The sequence below is a fragment of the Meleagris gallopavo genome, chromosome 3, assembly GCF_905368555.1.
Source record: "Meleagris gallopavo chromosome 3, MGAL_WU_HG_1.1, whole genome shotgun sequence".
NCBI lineage: Eukaryota > Metazoa > Chordata > Aves > Galliformes > Phasianidae > Meleagris > Meleagris gallopavo.
This window is the reverse complement of record NC_139406.1, coordinates 9,074,345-9,095,324: the sequence shown is the minus strand read 5'-3', so window position 1 is coordinate 9,095,324 and position 20,980 is coordinate 9,074,345. Positions and strand designations below refer to the sequence as shown.

Here is a 20,980-nt window from a genome sequence, read left to right as displayed (position 1 = left end):
TTTCTGGGTTTTGCCAGTGCATAGGGGCAGAAGTAGACCCTGGTAGTTAAGGTGTTAAATATATTCCATCTGGAAGAGGATGGGTTGTGTCCTTGAACAAGGTGGGAATTTAGAGGATAGGAAAATCTCTGGGTAGGGTGATGAAACATGTAGTTACCTGGAAAGATAAGAACTGAATTTGCAAACAGTGAGGCAGATACAAAAGAATCAATGTTGTAAAATACATGCAAAGATTCAGTCTAATCAGCAGGTAGCCCAGATGTAGATGTGACTGTTAAATGGACAGGAATGACCCAGACATCTGCACTGCAGCTGGCAATGCTGCTGCTGGGAAGAGCCAGCCTTGTAAGCTGCTTCAGTAAATCTGTGCTTGTAAATGCTGTCACAGTTACTGCAAGAAGAGTTTTGTCTACTGTAGTTGGCTGAATAAGGAGTTTTTCACATTTGGTACTCAGCTGGAACAAAATAAGTAACAAGTATGGGAGAGAAAACAATAAAAATAGCACAGTGAGGAGTTAAATTTTTATTACAAAATGAAAAATACAATTTCAGGCCAGTACCAAATATTTTATCCAGTGTATTTTTAATGCTTTCTTAAGCTCTTTTAAGTAGTGTCTAGTAAACTGTTTCCTCAGCCGAAACTGTTCACCAAGTTTGACCTCATCTTGTACATAGTTTCTGACCTGCTGGAATTCAATTTTTGGCAATTTTACTGTTTGTCATAAATGTTTGACCCAGGCCTAATTCTCGATCTCCAATTGAACTTTTTGCAATAATTCACTGCTCTTTATAAGCTAGCCTGCCTTTTATATAGTCTGGGAGACTGAAATGTCACTGACACAATATAGTTAATCACTCTTAAAGCTCTCAAAATTGTTCGAGGAATTTTCCACTTCAATAACAAGCCAAAGCATGGATGCCATGCTATTTCCTATGCATCCTTTCTCCCAGAAACGGAATTGTTATGGTTCTGCATTATTGGTACTGCCAACTTCTGTTATGAAAGTGTTTCTTTAGAATTTGTGTATGGTAGATTTTCCGAGTCACCGAGTGTTTTAGATTGTGATTCTTTTCTCAGAAAGTAAGTTGATTTTTTTTTGCATTCCCATACTCAAAGTATTTGGAGATGAATTTGACTTGTGCATTAGTGTTTACTTGCCCTTCTTCATGCTAATGCTGGTAAAGTGGTCTTTAACAAAACAACACAATACCTAAGTCTTCTGTTTGTTTCCATTTTTGAGTGGTCAATTGTTGCTGCAATAACAGAGGAAACTTTTTCAAGTTAGCCATAAAAGTGTTGGGCCTGCCATCAGCAAATTGGAAAAAACTTTCCATGCAAGTTTGCTTCATTAGAATCAACATCTTTTTGTATTTTGAATTTAATTTCATCATCAAATTCACAGATCATTTGGACTATCAAGCAATTTTGGTTGCTTACCTGTTTTAGCTCATTCTGACTTGGTGTTTTTAAGATTGCAGTTGTGCAAGTGGCTATATAAATTAGAAGATAGGTTGCTTTTGCTTTTCTAATTAAGTAAGTTACATGCTTACAGTGCCAGAAGTGTAAGATATCTGTCTACTAATGCACAGGTTATGAAGATACATCATCATGTTGTTCCGTATGTATCACCACATCAACGTGGTAGTACACAAAGGCTCATCAGGAGGTCTTACTTTCATGCTAGCTAAATCAAATGTGTAAAAAAGATGGTTCTTCTGTTATGTGCCCCAGTTCTTAGCACTTCCTTGGAGCCAGCAACTACTTCTCAGGCAAAATGTAAGCCTGTGACAGCTGTAGATATCTCAAAGAAGAACTGTCAGAGGAGGAAAAGATCAGTGGATTTTAGAGTTTTGAGAAATAAAGCTGTGCTCCCATACTCATCTCAGCTTCCCTGCACAGTTCTCTTCACTGAACCCACAGATCTTCCTGCCTAAAAAAATTGCTTCCTACCCACATCTCTAGGCTACTACACATTGTACAAGAATAACTGCTTTATTCCTGTATCAAGCCTTGCTTGAATGAGCTTCCCTGAACATCAGGAGCCAGGGCAGAGGGATCTGTGAAGGTGGAAGTGGACTTTGTTACCTAAACTTTTCCTTGGAGATGAGTGTACTTTCAAGAGTAACTTTTATGGGAATAAGCAGTCAAGGAAACAAGAGGGAGACTCCACATTTATTCAATCTAAGTTTCTAAAAACACCAACCAACTTGTTTGGTTGACAGAGTGAAGGTATCTGGGATTCTGTCAGGTCTGTTGTTTGGTCCTTAAGATAGTCCTAGATCTTCAGCTACAGAAAATGGAGGACACTTTTACAAATGGGATCTGGTATTCTACAGATTCCAAGTACAAAGGCTACACCTCAAAACTGAGAAATTAAGTGCCAGGAGGTAGTAGGAGAAGCCTCCAAACACTGATCTTTGGAGAAAAAGAATATTAAATTTGATGTCTTACGAGGAGTAAGGAAAATAATGTTTCTAAGATTTAGCCTCCAAATTTTTCCTTTAAAAAATACATCTTTAAAGACTTGTTATGTTTGTTCACAGACATAAAACCACGTAACTATAGAGAGAAAAGATTCTAAAAGTAAGTAGCCACAATCATGCCTGTAGATAGCAAGCACGTCTGTTCAAATCAGACTGATTTTCACAGTGCCATTTTATTCATTCAAGTCATTAATGGATTGACCTTGAACTGTGAATTACACTTTGTGAAATCAGCTTTCAGTTGAGTATTACTACTTTTTTAGAAGCAGATGTCTTTTCTCAAAGCTTCACAGGAGGACAATCACTACCACTTTTGAATGTTTTTTTTCTTTAGCCTTCTGCATTTTTAGTAGTCAAAAATATCCAATTTTTACTGTTCCAAAAATACATTCTTGAATTAGATACATAGTAAGTCCTCTCTTCTAAAAAAAGATTGTTCTTTGTTTCCTACTACAGTTGTTGAGCGTTTTGCTGTTGGGGTTAGGGATAAGAGATTTGAGAGCTAATGCTACAAAGCTCATATGGTACAACTTCTAATTCCACCATGCCCTTTTTCAAAATTAAACTTTTATGGTGGTATTTTATGTGAACAGCTAGCATTTGGTTAAAAGGTCTGATGATAATGAAACAATGTGATAATGAAACAGAGGAAGCTCCATTTTAGAGCTCAAGTTGTGTGACTATCTTGTGTGCTCTTGCAGTGTTCAAGATATCAGTAGGCTTTTTGCAGTTAGTATTACTGAAAAAGGAGCTGAAGTCTGAGTTTTTGCAAATGCGTGGCTTTATCTTGAGAAAACAATAAGAAACTGATAATTCCTTGGTGAAAAGCAGGTCTGTGCATTGTGATACCACAGCCTCTTTTGTAAAGGAAGATTCTCTGGAAACTCCTCTTATAAAAGGAGTTTCATCTTATAAAAGATTGTTGACTTGGATGCGTCATTATTAGGTGTATAACCCTGTCTCTGTTCAGAGTTATAGGACTATCTAGTCATTCCTTTAATTTCATAACATGCAGAGTTCACAGAGCAAGATGATCCTGCTTTATTTAGGTATTTTATGGAAATGTGTTCTGTATATGGTAGACAAGATTTTAGCTTAATGTAGGCCCAGTGAATTGTTGAAATCTCCATTTTGAACATGATTCTCTTTCCCCAGGAGACCTAAAATGATCTAATGTGGACAGCCTATTGTTTTGTGAGGAGCTTGTAACTTCCCAAGAGTAAACAAAACCAAAATAAATCAATTCCTCAGTCAGCTTAAACAGAATACATTGAGCAATGAGTCTAGAATGATTCACAAGGGCTAAAGAATGGAAAAAAGGTTTAGACAAAGTGCCCACTTGGTTTTATTTTCCACTATTCAGATGCTGGAGTAAGCAGAAAAAGTACTGATAAGTTTTCCTTAAAGTCTTCACAGCAATGTAGACTAGGTAGAGATTTAAAGCTTATACTGATTGTGCTTCTCAACACAAAGCAAAGTCTGGAATAAGCATGATTTGAGGAGCAGAAGGAGGCTGCTGAAAACCTAAATTAAAATCTGAAGCATTTTTTGTTGAAAATGTTATTTTCTTGCAGAGCCCTTCTAGATGCATGTCTGCAAACATGCTATAGGAGCTGTCATTCTGTTGTTTCATGTGCTGGACCACTTGGTATTTCCTGCAGTGCACTCAGAGGAGGTGCTAAGCCCAAGTGCTACCTCTCTCCTTCAGAGCATGGGACTGCTCTGTCTATCCTGCACCAGGTGGTGCAGCCCAAGGAACAAACTGAGATGCAAAGGCAGCATCAGGAAGTACTTAAATCTCCAACTGATATTTTGAGTTTTGTTTTTGTTTTTTGCTGCAAGCAAGCACATCCTACCAAAATTTCCTAAATAGTTCTCACTGAGACTCTCTCAGTGGTGCTTCTTCTGGGGGTGACCAGGAGTCTCTGCCCCCTGTAGACTACTCTTATCACAGGCCTCTTTTTAGCTGCAGGAGCACTACAGTCTCCAAGAGGCTGAATGCTTAGAATCAATGGGGAAGTGAGGAGTAGTCATTACATGGTAACTGAGTCGTGGCAAATGCTCCTTATGGCTTTATTGCCTTAATTTCTCAAGAAAAACAGTTATAAAGAATGTTACCATGACTGATACCAAAAGACTTGTCACACAAGGAGGAGAGCTTAGAGGAGGAGATAATGTATCCTACAAATTAGCCAACATCTTAATGGAGTCTAGTACAGAAATCGTAATGGTGTATAAGTCTTAGGTTTTCCTCTTTGGGTAGAGATTTTCTATTTAATATCCCTTCAGCTTATTCACTGATGGATAAAACTGTGTTAATCCCATTTTATAAATCCTGTTAGGAGAAAGATAGTTTTCTGTAGACTCTTAAGTCTGCCTGACAGTATCTGGGTTGACAGTTCAGAGAAGGTGAGCTGCTGAGCTTACAGATATTTTTTGCTCATTGTGCAGTGGCATAAGGAAAGGAGGTCATTTTTTTTCTTGCCCTTTGCTAACAGTTAACTGTCACAAGCAAATAAAAGCTTTTCCTCACATCCATTTTCATCTTCCAATTTTCTGCATTTGTCATGGAATTACAAAGAGCCCCTGGTAAGTTATCCTTCATCAATATTGCTTTGCTATCAGCACTATTATTGAGAAAGGCATGCTAAATTAAGCAATAGTAAGACTCTTTACTGCCATTGAATTTTCCTCATGTTGAATTATATAGCTGATTTAAATCAGCGCAGCTCTGCTGGCTTCAGTTGTGCTCATTTATGCCAACTAAAGAGCTATGCGACAAGTAGTTCTTTGCAGCAGCTTCCTTCTCATGTGCCCAGCTCCTCTGTTAGAGCAATCTCTAGGGTGGTATGAACCCAGATGCACTTAAGTAAAAAGATTTGCTTCTAGAGAATTAATTTAAGAGTTACTCCAGAAGATATAACCCCCTGCACTCAGAAGTCACTTGATGTCGTGGTGATTTATACCGTAGGAACAGATTGTGAGCATGGATGAGCTCCAGAATATGTTGGTGGTGTTGTGGGCACCTCTCTATACTTCTGCATGCCCTGTTGTGACCACCTGTGACCTGTTTGCAGCTCAAGGGTCATGCCTGCCAGATGTCACCATTCAAGCACTGGAGAGCTGCTGGATTCTGCCTCTTGTATCTGCAAACTCATGGAGTTAACAAGCCTGGCAAGTAAATGAGGTGTCATTTTCCAGCAAGCCATGTTCTGGATCCGGTTCTTATACTTACGGATGACTCCGTTGTAAGCTCTTATGTGTTCTTGCTCTCTGAAAAGAGACAAAGAGGAATTTTACACATCTAAAAACTGCCAATCCAGCACCATACATTGAATGACATTAACCAAGTCTTTCTCTGAACTCGTGCACAGCACTGCAAGAGACTGCGGCGATAAAACCCATGACTCTTAGTCAGGGGACAGCCTAGGCAGTCAGGAGTGCCTTGCTTCAGAGGTGTTACCAGACAGAAGGGCTGTCATCTCTGCAGATAGATGGCCACTGTCCTGAGAGCTCTCTGGGCATGACTACACTGCAGAGCAAGCTAAGCATCACTGTGCTTAGCCTGCTCTGCACTCTTAAGTTTTTGTTGTTGCCTGGGGAGGTGTACAGCCAGTATTTCTTTGTATTGCACATTGTCGCATTAAGCAGGAACTTCCCATTCTGAGTTTTGAGTTGACTGTGCAGGCTCCAAGCAGTAGCATCCATCAGTGAAAATGCTGCCTGTCCTCCTTCTTACTCCCTGAAGAGACTGCATCCCCACCAGCTAATACTTTAAATTGAGGGCAGTATACTTTGCAAGGGATTGTCCCTCCTGCCCCCAAACTCTTGGTCATCCACCATGACGTGCTCAGCCCTGACCAGAACAAGTTCAAGAAAGCAGAAAGAAAAAAATGGAAATGAAATAAAAACACCATGCAAAGTTTTTACTAAGAAAGGAGCACTGTGTAGTGCTAGCACAAAGACTGTGGTGTGTTTTCATCCTGTAGGGAATTAATTCAGAAAATTAGTTTGCCATCATTTATTTTTATAAATCTGAGCAAACTTTTATTTTTCACTGACATCTCATTTGAATATTATATTTTCAGTGAAATCTTAACAAGGCTTTCTTTATGTCAACAGAAATTTCAAGAAGGTTTGATTTTTATTTATTTATTTATTTATTTATTTATTTATTTTATAGGGAAATCTTTATCAGTGTATTCATAAAACCACTATTACCAATACCACAAAAACGTGTGAAGTGTAAAACAGACAACACATTGCAGAGCACAAGTTACAAGAAGCATGCCTCCCTACCGTCTCGAATGCCTGATGTTTATTACAAAATAAAAAGCATGGCATGTTCACACATGGTTAAGCATGTTTACATGAAGGTCTTTAAATACAGAAAGAACTGTTGAAAGGCTGGTGCTTTCTAAGGCCTGTCTTTTCCTTGGTCAGATATCTACACTCCTGCAGCTCCACAAAACAGAGCTTCCATTCCAATCAATAACTTACATCCCACTTGATTCTGATAGTTTTCATAAGCAGTTCCTTCATTTGCTATTGCAGGAGGTCTGCCACCACATCATTTCTCACCTCCTTTTTCTCCTGTTTGTTCTGATTGTGCTGCTAATTAGACACTTGTTTCCTGACCTCTGGCCTCTTGACAGCCTCATGCAGCCCCTGTGATGTTAAATGAAAGAAGGCACAGCAGCAATCCAGCAATCAGACCTCTGAAATGAGCCTCTGCGATCTAGGTGGGCTTCATTAATATTTTTGTTCTGCGCAACACAGGAAGGAAAGACAAAGAGTGGAGTTATCACATCTACTGTTTGCTAAGATCACAACCGTGCACTGGAGATGGTACACAGAAATTAGGTGTGGGAAAAAAAAATCTACCTTTGCAGCCACAATAACAAAGCAAGAGCTGCTAGCATTTATTTATTTATAGGATAGTACCTAGAACTGAGATGTTCGAAAATGTTAACAGCTGCCCAACCTACAGCAAACCCAAAAGTGAAGAGGGAAAAAGTAAAAACTAAAAGATGGCTTTTCTGAGGAGTTAGAGGAGTTTGTAGAGTTCAAAGATACTTTGGGGATGGAACCCACTGTGGAAGCAAAAGAAATGAAATGAAAAGAGCAGGAGAACGAGAAAAATAATTGTGATAGCGGGGATGAGAAGGAAGGGGTTGTTTCACTGTTTTGCTCATCAGAGAAACAAACAGTGAGGGAGCAGGCCCAGTCAACCCAAAATGAGGTGAAAATGGGAATGTAGCAGCTGTCCATGAAAATCAAGAGCAGACACCAGTCCTGGAGGCCAGGTACTTTCAGAGCTGTTCATTGCCATCCTCACCCTTCACTGCTTCCCCTGTAAAGACTGGTCATGATTTCATTAAGCTGCAAGGTTATTTTATTCCTACTGCTTAAGTTTTGCTTCAGTTCTTGCATATCTAAGAGTCCAGAAACTACCCACAACCTGTGAATATGAACAGCTCTTGATCTCTAGACTGCATCTACCAAAAATACCATGGCTTTTTCTACCACGTGACTTCATCCCTTTAGACCAGTGGTCATCATTGAGGCAGGAGTACATTGCAGCCTGAAAAAAGTATTTTATGGCATCCATAAAATGCTTTGATTCTTGATGGGGAGCACAGGTGTTTCTGACTGGTTTTCACTAGACCCCCTACTGGGCATCTTAGGGAAGAATTGCATACTGTGTAGGTCTCTGAGCTGCACAGGAGATGGTGATACATGTGTAGGGCACACTTGGAGGAAATCCCTCACCTCAGTGTAGAAGCAGTGACTCAGTGAAGTAAAAACTTTGTTTAAATTCGTCTACTTTATGGCAGATACTGAGAAGTAAATACATGGAAGACTTGCTCTTTTATGTCAGTCATTCATGTAGATAGACAAAACCTCTGCCTTTTGTTTGAAATGGTCCAATGTGAACCATTCTTGACAAACCTGTTAGCTGAGTCTTTTAATCATTATTTTCTTCTGGAAGAGGAAGAGTTTTTTGGAAGCCTTCTTTTCAGATTGACGTCTCCACATTTATTGTGTTGTTTCTATAGAAGCTCTGCACACTGGGTGGATGGATGGAGTCTGTCCTGAACATTCATCTGATGCTTCCTCTTGAGAAACATCACAGTGTGGTGGATTAAAAGCTTCATATAACTCAGTTTCTGCAGAAACTCTTAGTGGACCTAAACTTGGCAATTTATTCTCTTTGATTCTCAACTGCCGATAGAAATATAGTAGCTTTAATTTCTTCTTAATACTGAGATGAAGTATTCCATTAGCAACAGCTACTGTATCTTAAAGATGGTAATAGCAAGCATTCGAACAGTACTTTCATCTTCCATGTACTTTGTAGGTGTTCTTTACTTCTGAATTATGTCAAGTTTCTGTCCCTATCGATCCTTTTTCAAGTGAGGTACATGATTGATGTGCCATGGCAAAGAGGCAAAGCCAGTCACTCCAAATTCTGTACTGGAATAGGGCCGTGTTCTGACTTAGCGATGGAAAATGGCCCCACAGGCAGTGCAGCTGGAATCATTTCTGATAGCAGAAATCTTCAGGCTGTGTAAAATCAGTTGCCCAAGCTTCTGCCTTCATACAGAAGGTGAGGCTCCTACCCATCCCATGCGCTCCAGCCCTGTGCACCAGGTGAGGTCAGTCCAGAGGCTGCTGAACGAAGCAGGGGTATTGAACTATCTGGTACAGACGTGATCCCCTGGCTCTGAAGTCTGCCCTTGTTGGATACCTCCCTGAACGACCATGCCTGAGGGATGAGAAGGCGGTGTCCTGTCACTGGCAGCACTGACAAAACTCCCATTGAGCCTGGTGAGAGCAGGAGCAGGCCCAACAGTGTTGACTTCTGATGTCATCGCAGTGGTTGTCTTTGTTTTCCCCAAGATCCCTTTGTGCTTTTCTGCTTTGCTTTGTATTCTGAATATTCAGATTGTTTCTGCTCTCAGGGCCCCCATTTGTAATTAGATTGCATTTGTTGTGAATCTGTCCTACAGGTTGACAAGCAAGTCATGCTGATCTTCACTGTAAGGTTTAATACAAGCCACCAGAGGAGGAGGGGAGTGGAGGAGGAGTGCCACTATTGTTCTGCCCTCAGCACTGCCAAACTGTCCCTTGTTTTTTCTGCAGGCTGCCTGCGTGTTCAGATGCTGTTTGGACAAGCCTGGAGGCTCACAAGAGGGCAGGGAGAGAGTTAGCAGGGTCTCAGCTAGAAATGCTTGTGCGAGTCAGGAAGCAGGCATGGGAGGAAGGAAATTAAGTGAAGACATCTGTGTAGCTTAACTCCCAGCAGCTCTGCCTGGGGTAGGGGTGGGAGTGCTGTGCCTAAGATGACATAACATAGTTCGTCTTTCATGGGCTGAACACAGAGGAAACTGCAAAAGTGAAGCATGGTCTGTGTCACGCATGGGCCACGCACACCAAGTGCATAATGGAGCAGTGTTGGCACTTTCTGCTCTGCCTTTCACACCTCAAAATAACTCTCAAAGACAGTGAGCTGAGGAGGATGTGATATGGTCCAGAAACTGATCTTGGACTTTTTTCGCAGACGACTGAGCCAGAGGCCGACAGCTGAAGAATTGGAGCAGAGGAACATTCTGAAACGTAAGTCCTGATACTACTGACATTGAATCTGAAGGCAGTTAGTTTGCATTAGTTTAGATTTATATTGTGTGGGTTCTTTTTATAAAACATCGGCTATTCCATATGTGCATCACGAATAAAAACGAAGTGCATCATAAATGCAAGTAAATGTGCAAGTCTGCAGCAACATTCAGAGCTGCAGAAATAATTCATTAAAATCGTAGTCAGAAAATTCACATGAATGAACAGCCCTTGGGAAAGAAAAAAAAACAACACTGAATCTTTTTTGCAAGTCCTGTTCCCAACAGAGGATCATTCTGAAAAGCCTTTCTGTGCTGCTCTCACACGGATACGAGCATCCCATTATAAGCTGGTAAAGCCATTAGAGCATGGCTTGATGAGTTTTGCTAAAAACCTTCACAGCAATCTAGACTTAGGTGGAGCCTTTATTTAATTCAAAAAAGAATCCTGTGTTACATGGGATAATTCCAGTGAAATGTTCCCCTGAAACTCTTCCTTTAAATCAGCCAAAAACTTACTGGTAGATCCTCAGATCATTAAAGTATATTTTAAAGAGACAGACTACCATTTGGAGAGCCTGTGCTAAGTTACATTACTAGATCTGTTGTCACCAGTTCCAAGAGAAGCAGGACTGAGTCTTGCACAAACCTTGTAATCTTGTGAATGAATAGGGAAAAAAAAATGCATTTCATTACTCACTCTGAAGTGTTTGATTTTTAACAGGAACACAAAGCTGTTCATCTCATTACTGTTGATACTTTGGAACTGAATAAACAACTTCTTCCTCTTTTAAGTTAGTGAATCCTTCATTCCAGGAAAATTTTAAAAATGAACACAGACAAGAGTATTCCTAAATGGTACCTTAAAAGGGCATCGTAGGTTGGTCCACTGTATGTCTTCTATTGTTGTTCAAACAACAGACTTGCACAGAATCATAGAAGTGTGGTAGCAAAAGACAGATTCTCTGGAAATTAGCAGAAAGGATTGATTAAATTCTTCAGAATCAAACTCCTATATGTTATTCATCTGTTCATGTTGTCATGCGTGGCAGACAAGGGAAGACAGACACACTACTATCAGTGCAAAGAGGAGCAAAGAGTAGACAGCAAAGAGAGTGCAGGGAGCCCAAGGCTGCCAGGAAAGCCATTTCTTTGTGTCAGCCTGTGATAGCCATGCTCCTACTATTCATCCCTAGCTCCTGTGCCAGAAGCTGGGGGAGTTCAGCCTTCAAAGGGGCAGAAACTGGGGAACTGGTGGCACATCCCTCTGTGATTGCGTTGGGGCGGAGGCTATCAGGACAGCTGGAGGAGGGGGAACCTGCAACGTGACCAACAATGAGCTCAGGCTAATGGGGACAGATGACAACAGCTCATGTTGTCATCCTGGCTCTGGCTACCAGCATGAAGCAGCGCGTGCCATGCAGCACCTGGCACTGGTTTGTGACCAGTAAACACCGCCCTGGCACTGGTGCGAGTGGCTGCCAGGGGCTGTGGGAAGGAAAAGGCGTCTCAGGCAGCAGCTCTGGATGAACTGTTTGAAGCAGAGAAGTGACATGACCAAAGCTGGGGTCCTATCAGAGATTTCCTAATCTCTTCCACGCAGAGATTTGTTTTGTTTTTCAGGGGAATTATCCTCTGAGCCTCATCAGTTTCCTTCTGAATTTAGTAAAGGCTCCTAAATGACACAAATGTACCTGAAAATATTGCTGTGAATCCAGAACTATACTTTATTTCCTAAATTGAATTCTTTATCTTGATTCCAAGCACACATCTGCCCCAAACCATGTCTATCCTGGTAGACAAACAACATCATAGTCACAGGAAAAGCTAAGGTGGTATTCTCAAGGCATCATAATTTTTGGTGAAGCACAATAGGACAAACATTTAAAAATAGTTACAGAACTTAAAAAATACATAAAATAATATTCCACTCTTAAACAAGTAAATATAGTGTCTGTTCAGTACAGAATTACTTTGTGTCCTTTCTCTAGATTTCTGAGAATTTTGATAGATACAGTGAAACCTAAGGAGGAAGAGATATAGGACGCAATAATTAAGACTTCAAACTCTCTGTGTAAATAGCTCAAGTTGTTTGCAAAAGCCCAGTTCACAGCACACACCGAAAAGAAACCCCAGCATTCTTCCAGATGAAGTAAATAGGATTTCCTCTGCAGTTAAAGCAGACATTTCCTTGATGCAGTTGTGTTACTGAGTATCTATTTGTTCCTGTGATGTGTAACTGCATTATTACCAGTTGTGATGGGAAGAAATGAGGCAAAATGCAGATGTGCATCCATTCCCTATAAGTGAAGTGATCCTTTCCTAGCTCCATGTTGCAGGGATACTTATGAAAGTCTTTGTTAAATTACAAGAATCCATTACTTGCTTGTAGCAGCAGTAAGATTACAGCAGCCACAGCAAAGAAACTGAGAACAGGGGGACACGTGCTTGACCAGTCCTTCACTGGCATGTATCCAATGCAGTGACTCCTAATGAAATCAAAGGCACACAGTGCAGAGAAGTACAGACTTGTAGGGTTAGTGTGAAGACTAAACTACTTTTTTTGAAATAAATACTTGCAGGCCATGTTAGTTTACAAGGAAGGATGCTTAGATGCCCCAGTACAACTTCTGTGATGGATACAAGTACTTCACTTGTCAGTCTGGCACATCAGGCTTGCATGAATTCCTCATAAAAACTTGGGTGGATGGGGTCTGATGGCCTCAGAATGTGCCTGAGGATATTTAACACTAGCACAGAAATTAGGCCTGAAAACTGTGACCCACTAAACCCTAAAGAAACAGAGCATCTCCTGAATACATAAAATATAGCAACAGTTCTGTAGATCAGTGCTGTTTAATAGAAATTAAAGAAATAGTACTTTCTGTTTTCAGAGGAGAATGTATTCCCAGCTTGTACCTGACCAAGGTTTTCAGCCTGCCTGGCTGTCTCTGAAGGTGGGTAAATGGGCTGAGAAATGAGGAGAAAAGAAAGGCATTGTATGCAGAGTACAAAAGTGAACCACTTTGACTCAGTTTATACATAACTCCTCATATACTTTCAGTTCTGCCCAGGCACCATGTGGACTCCATTTAACATTCTCTCTAGCTTAATCTTAAAGGATTTATTAGTGGCTGTGCTTCTGTGAGTGGCTATTTGCAGTCCTGGCTTCTCCAAATTTGAGACACAACGGGAAGAGCAGAACTGCTGGAAGAGCAATTGCTAAACCAGAATCCAGCCCAGCAGGAAAAGAAACCATTGAAAGATAAAAGTATATGTAACAATATAGGTATTCTAGTTATCATTTAAAAACCTATTTGTAAGCCCATGGTGTCTTCTGATTTTTTGGCTCCAATATCAGTGTCCTTCCTCCAGACAATGCAAGCAGTATTTTGGGGAAAATGGCATTTAAAGGTATTGGGCGTGTTATAAACCATCATACAAACCATTGGTGGGCTCTTTGTCCACTTTGGTGGAGAATTCCCAGTCCTGATGAAGTCAGTGAGCAATCACCTTGGAGTGGCTCTCTGTTGTCCTGAACAGCAAAAAACTGGCGCCCAGCCCAGTTGTTGTGTGACTTTGCCACACAGTCACTTGAACCTTATATCCTATTTTGTTACTACCACTCTGCCAGAGGTGCCTGCTCCCCTTGGATTTATTTTAGATCAAATTTAAGTGATGTAGTTCAAGCCTCCTACCCCAACATGGCCTTGGACGTCTTCTGTATCTTCCCTGCAGAGTTATTGGTGCCTGAGTGAAAACCAAATCACACAAGGGGCACAGGGTACTTGTAGCTGAGTTGCATTTGCTTTCCTTTGGGCTTGATTTTAGTAAGGAGCAATTCAGGTATCAACAAAGCAGTTAAAACAGATCCTAACTGACTGAGTAGTGGATGACACAGAAACCTGTGATTTTATTGACTTTCAGTAAAGTTCAGTGCCAAGACATGCATGAGAGCCTGTTCCTAAATTGAAAAAAAAAGGTAATGTAGTGAAATCTTACTGCCCTCTCAAGTGGTAATGGTTGATGCTTACCCTGGTGAGCATTTGTAGCATGTGATTTTTTGGCTTAATGTTGAAAGTGGATTTCCTAGGATGTGTTTTTGCTCTCCAGTACAATGCTGTGAAGGCTCATGAAGGAGGGAAGGAGACTCTTTTCATTCTGCTCAGGTCATATGAAGTTGTAGATATTGCCTAACATCCCTATTCTGAGTTTTCTATCCATTTCCATTCCATAGAGAGAAAAAAAATTATACGCATGTTTCTTTTTCAGCTGTTGACCTCTCGGAATCAAACCGTATCATAGCTGAACCCCACACAGCAGTGAGATAATGGCTCATTGCCTGGCCCTTTGACAGAGTGGCACACATAAAGAGTACCAGCACAGGGAAAGAAAGATTGTGTAGATGTTTATAAAGTGTGTGAAGAAGCAAAGAAGCTATGGGTCAGGCAGGTTCACCAGTCCCAAAGGGGGATGCTGTGTATCAGAGAGGTCCTGAAACATTAATATACTGATGGACAGGCTTATTTGTTGCATGCTTTGCATATTTGATAAGTCTGCAGCTTGAGATTCCTTTATATCTCTTACAGCCCGAAATGAGCAAGAGGAGCAGGAAGAAAAACGAGAGATAAAGAGAAGATTAACACGTAAGGTGAGGAGCAGCTTTGATCCTATTATAGTGTTACCATAACTTTCTTTCTACTGCACAACTGTTTGCATTTTTTCTTTTCCACAGCGCGATTTTCAAAAGTAAGGTATGAAGTCAGTCTTGAAAGAAGTCTTTAAAAAAAGACATCACCTCTGCTACAGAGTTTAAGTCTGGACAGGGAAGGGAAGTGCTGTGCAGGCTATTAACAGTAACATCTTGAAGTTGGCCAAAGTAAGGTTTAGACTTTATAACAGAAGGAGCTTTGGACTATGCAGGATGCACAGCCTACCATTAGTCTAACTCTGCTCTGTGTAAATGGAATAGCCTACAAAGCTATTACAAGGAGAGAGCAAAGTTAAAACAATGTTGATTGCATTTGAAAGTTCCACCTTAAAAAGCAGTAAACTAGGAAATAAACTTTTTCTGGAAGGGGAGAGTGCCACTTGAGGCATTCCAACTAAATAGAGACAAGCACTTGGAAAATGGTGTATAGTGCAGAAAACAATCGTACAATCTTGTATCAGCAGGGAAAGACGAAGTAAACAGAATAGTTTGGTTTTGGTTTTCCTCCCATTTGAAAGTCATTTGCTCTTAAAACTGAAGAACAGTAATTTCAGATACACATGTTCAGATTCTCGGCTGGTGTAAATGTCTACAGATGTCCCCAATATACATAGCCAACAGTCTGTCCTGTTATTGCAGGTAAACTTTATTTCACCACTCGCTTCTATTTCCCACCTACAGAGCAGGAGAAAGTCCTCTAAAAACTCACAAGCTTATGGAGCAGCACCATTCCTCTGTACGCTTTTATGTGGCTTAGTCTTTTTGGCATATGTGACTGCAAGCTTTTATGGTGCAAATAATGACAGGAAAAGGACTGAGAATATATATGCAAAGCTTACATTCAGGGAGCTGGATTGTTTTCTTTCATGCTTAAAAATCTCAAGACTTTATTCTCAATTAAATCAGCAGAGTTCTCTGACACCAACTGGGTGATACTGCCGTTGTCTGCAGGAACAAAGAATGTGGCCCAGAGAGCTATAATACTATTTTAAAGACATTAATTCCTTCCAACAATGGTAGAGATGCTCTTATCTCCTTATAGCACTGTCTGAAGGAATAGAACCTAGCTGCAGTGCAGAGATTTTGTAGGACTTAAGCTCAGTGCAAAGGCTAGAAGAGCTGCTTCACCAGTCTGTCAATTTCTACATGCATTGAAGAGTAAACATGTACAGGAATCCAGGATGCCATCTGATGAACAACTGTAGTAGATAAAAAAACTTCCCATAGCTAATCTGCTGCATTACAGGTGGGGGCTTGCTAAAGCATCCTGCACTATCACCATAAAGCTCCCATCCTCTGCTCCTGTAGGAAAAGCACATAGCAAATGAATTGTCTATTAGAGATAGAGGCCACAGCTGCATCCTGAACTAAAACATCCAGGCTACAGCATGACTGCTCCCTGAAATCTCAGCAGATTTTTGTAAGGTTTTTTTTTTCTTTGTCTTGTTTGCACTTTTAAATAGGAACAAGCCAGTCCAGGTTCTTGGCAGTTCAGTGTTCATACCAACATTCCAGGCTATGCTTTTAGCCTTTTTTTTTCTTTTCTTTTTTTTTTTTTTTTTTTTTTTGGTCCTTTTACCAAATATTTTCTTTTGCCCCTAGCATGTTTGTGAGGTTGGTAGCAACATAACTTGTGTTGTTTGATTTTGTTATAAATTGTTCCAGAACTAGATGATCTTAGCAGTCTTCCAAACATCGATGATTCTAACCACAGGCTTGGTCTAACAAGGAATTTCATTCTCACCTGCCAAATGTACCATCACAGAGGCTCAGTAATGTCTAGAGGAAAGAACTGAATAAAGTGTGCTAATGGCTAGATGACAACTAGAAATGCCAAGTGCCTAGTGAATCCTGCAAAAATTGTTATTCCCCAGCTCTGTCTTTCATGAACATTTCCCAGATGTGTCGTGTTTGCAGCAGAGTGGCAGGCTCCTTCTGTCGATTTGTACTGAAGTCTTATTACCAAAGGATTTTAAACCTCAGATCAAGCAGAAATTTAATTGAGCACGTCGAGAGCGTTGCCCAGCAGACCTCTCTATTTGCACTGAGTTCTCATGCAGACATGCCCACAGGGTGAATTCAACATAAGGAAAGTATGCCATGTTGCCTTCTTGTATCCATGTCTGGTTGCAATCAGAAGGGTTTCTGCAAAAGCCACTGAAAAGACTTGACTTTACACTGTAGAAATTGTTACTGTTCCGAATTTCCGATGGCGTGATTCCAGCTCCAAGGGTACAACCCATTTCCTCATCCATTAGAAAGCTGTTCCTAAAATTCCTTCAGCAGTCACACTTTGCTGCAGTATAATGATGATGAGTTGTAACATGACATGCTGTAATAACTGAAATTACCTTACTAGGTCTAGGTGTCTTATTAAAGGCAGTAATAAATATCCACTTGAATTCATCATATGGACAGGCAATTTCTAAAAAAACTCTAAGAAGTTGGGTAGTCTGTAGCAAGCTGCACTTTTAAGCACTTTTCATGCTCTCAGACTCGTCTGACTCCAAATTAACTAACTGGGGATAGGAAATAGCTGCCATTCAGAGAGTAAAAAGTAGGCAGATAGTGCTTGAAGCAGTTCCTCAGTAACTTTTTTCCCTCCTGCCAGATGAGGACGAAATATTTGCCTCCCACCTGAGTGCCCAGGGGTAGGTTTTGCACATCTGTCCTGCCCCGTGCTCTCTCCCATGGAGTCCCACTGGCAGCTTTGGTCACCTGGACTTCTACTGTTTGAATTGAGGAACATGAATAAGTGGGGATTTCTCTGAGTTCTGGTTGCAGACACCTACCAAGCCCATTCCAGAACTGTGAATGTGCAGAGATCCTCTGGGAGAAGTGTTGGATCCAGTTACCTTTCACGAGGAGATCTGGGCCTCCAGAAACTACAACTAGAGTTTATCCTCTCCTAGCTGTAGAGAATTTGGTGTAGCACCAAGGCAATTAACATGAGCCTGAACTCCCCCTGAGGTTTTCCACAGAGATAGAGTTGTAGCCTGAATGAATGGAAGATATTACAGATTTACTTGTAAAGAGGAGGCAAAGCTCTGCTTTTCCTGCCTTCTCTCAAATAGCATTATTCTCCCTGTTCCCCAGAGCTGTTCACTGCTTCCTGTCCCCCCACTGTCAGTAGTCTTTCAGTGGCTACAAGACTAAAATTCTTGCAGCAGTAGAAACAACCAAAGTGAAGAGATGTGGATGTTTCTTAAAATCCATGCAATGGTCTGAAGTCTTTGTTCCAGTTAAATTCCTGCTCCAGTACAGCTTAAAGCCTCTATTCATGGGAGAGCAAGCTGGAGCCTCTCCAGGAAGTGCCTTGCTGATAAGTATTTTCTATAATGGACTTCCCTTCACCTGCGTCAGGAGGGGATGTTTGAAATAATGAGTTGTGTGGCAAAGCAGAGGGAGGGGAAAAAAGGGGGGGAAAAGGTCAGAAAGCAGAAAAGGTTAGCTGCTAATTTGGATAAACAGCATTTATAGTCAAAGAGGGAAAAGAGCTTTGGGGCATTTAAGTCACATCCTGCTCCTATGTCTTAGCACAAGAGGTGGGGAGCAAGGAGGTGTGGAGGTTGTTAGCACTGCTAGTTAGAGTCTGTCATTTTTCACTTTGGTTTCTTCCATAAATAACAATTGTAACATTTTAATGAGGTAACAAAGCAAGCAGCGAAGAGACAAGGTAACAAGCTTCGTTGTATCTGACGTAGAGCAAAGTCAGCATTTTACATTTGACTAAATCCCAAGACCAGACTGACAAGACAGGTTTTCCCTCCACTTTACCTAGTGAGAGTGCTTTAGTTTGCTTCATATCCCACGCTGAGAACAGAGGGGTTTGAGTTAAAACTTTCCTTGAAAACAAGCTTAATATCAAGGCTTGTAATGTGCCCATATTTATCTCTCATGATCCAAACATCCAGAGGAAAACTTGGCCTCCCATGACAACAGTTTCTGTTTGCATTCACACTTAAATAATGTGGTGACTTGCCATTGAATTGACATTGTCCCTCAACTCACAAATCTTCATAAATAGATGAACAGGAATGTATATGTCAAGGTGCTACATCCAGACAAGACACACATGGACATCTCTCTAATTATAACATTGGTAAGAAAAAAAAAAAAACAACACTCTTTCTTATACTTGTAAAAAATGCCAATCCTCATGCCGTCTTTTTAAGAAAACATCTGCCTTAAATACCTCCTTCTGGTGCCCCTGAAAAGTTCCCAGATGTCCCAGTGTCCCTGAGGCATGGCTGAACTTGTAGGGAGCCATGGGGTGAGCACAGAGAGAGAGAGAGACCCCTTTTCCCCTGCTTGGAGCAGCACCTCTTGCTGTAAGCAATTGCATCATGTCCTTGAATGTGTCCTTTCCCTGTAACTTTCAAACATTCTTGATTCCTCCTGTCTGTTAGAAGAAGCAGAGCTCATTTTCAGATGTGGGCCATGAAGGATTGTGTAGCATTAAGTAATTTTGATCCAAGAGACCGTAACTCACAGGTCATTAAAATAAATGCCAAGGTGAGATCTCGGGTGAGCTGTGCCCTTGTCACAAACTGACACTGAATGGGCACTTACTGAGTGTTCTGCAAAGCTGTCTGCCAGCTACTGCTGCTCTTAAGATATAAGGGTGCTCTGCATAATGTAGACGTATGGAGAGAGCTTAGCAGTTCGCAAGAAGCCTCTGTAATGGCATGAGAAAGAGGCAGGGCAGTTTGTTAACAGTACAAATAATGAAGCTTTTATTGCTATCTTAAAATAATTGTCCTTTTCTCTCCATTTATTATGATCAGATCTGTGCTTTGGCTTAATATATTGAATATTTGTGTGTGTGTGCTTATGTATGTAAATTATGTAGATTATGACTGTACATTAGCTGTTGGATATAAGGACAGTATTTCAGCCAGAGCACTGGCACAGGAACAGTGCATCTCATGGCACCTCAGAGCTCTGCCATGGGGTCCTGGGTCACTCTGAACTGTTTGCTCTATCTTTGAACTTCACTTGCCCCAGCTGCTCAGTAGGGATGGAGACACAAACCACCACTGTAGTGGGGTGTACAATACCTGACACTGCAGTGGTATTGCAGTGGTTGCATGTTTCCAAAGCAAAGTCAGGGCATCTAAAAACAATATGCAGTTTTAGAGGAAGAGCACAACCAGCTTTTAGTCGGTGTTACATTCACGTGCTACCTAAGAATGAAAAAATCACATTAACACCAAAGTTTAACAATGGGTTTGTGATGCTGTGGCATTCTTGACATCAGCCAAACATCAGGTTGGCACAGCGTGGTGCAGTGGATCAGCAGTCATCTGCCCTCTCCTCTGTAAAACTTGTTCATCCCTAAAATGGATACAAACACGAGAGTCAGCTGGTAAAAGCTGACAGAAGCTGTGAAATAGAGCCAGTCGTTTTCTTCCAGCTTGCAAGGTTTATAGGAATTCCTTTTTCCCTTGGTGCCACTTAGAAACAGAGTTAAGCTGATAGATTTTATTTTTTGCTGATGTCACCATACTCTATGTCATAAAACATTTTATTTGAAAGAATAGTCAAAGTATCATCTGTGCTGTACCCTGAAAAGTTAAAAGCTGAGAATGGTACAGATAATATTGGTGATTCACCCTTTATTCAAGCTGCTGGGAAAAAAAAAAAGAGGAGATGATAGAAGTAAAGATGGAGTCTCACACTCTTATCTTTGCAATATTTGGTTGTAGTCGCATCGTATAAAGATCTTCTCTATCCCCACTGTCCGGGCATAGATTAAAAAAAAAGAAACTGAAAGAAAAATTCTGCTGTGTTGTCTCGTTAGCAGTGCATCAGTGCTAACAAAGCTGCTAGTTCCCAGTAGCAGGAGTGCTAGAAAAACTAGTGATTTGGAATCACATTCCAGATGAGTTGTGGGACAGAGAGAAGCCTCTCTGAGGCTTATGACTTGAGAGACAATACACGAACCACCAAGCTACAACTTGATGGATGCTGCCCTAGACAAAGGCACGACATGGCAGTAGAGGTGTGTGCTTGGTTACACTTCCTTCTGTGATTTCTTTCTCTTCTCTGGGCCATAATGTCTCAGTTGCAGCCAGAACGGGTTGCAGTTCCTGTTGTCCTGAAGCAGCTCACTGGGGTATCAGTGCAGCTTTGCAGCCTTTCTACAAGTGATGTCTGAACCCAC

The 20,980-nt window shown here is 41.0% G+C and overlaps 1 protein-coding gene across 1 annotated transcript in view; it reads left to right on the top strand.

Annotated features, from left to right (window-relative positions):
• Positions 1 to 20,980, top strand: part of PHACTR1 (phosphatase and actin regulator 1) — a 275,348-nt gene that overhangs the window by 246,480 nt on the left and 7,888 nt on the right. Inside the window, exons 9-10 of the mRNA XM_085220191.1 lie at positions 10,049 to 10,104; positions 14,693 to 14,754. Coding sequence (XP_085076317.1) covers positions 10,049 to 10,104; positions 14,693 to 14,754 — 118 coding nt within the window. The remainder of the gene's footprint in view (positions 1 to 10,048; positions 10,105 to 14,692; positions 14,755 to 20,980) is intronic.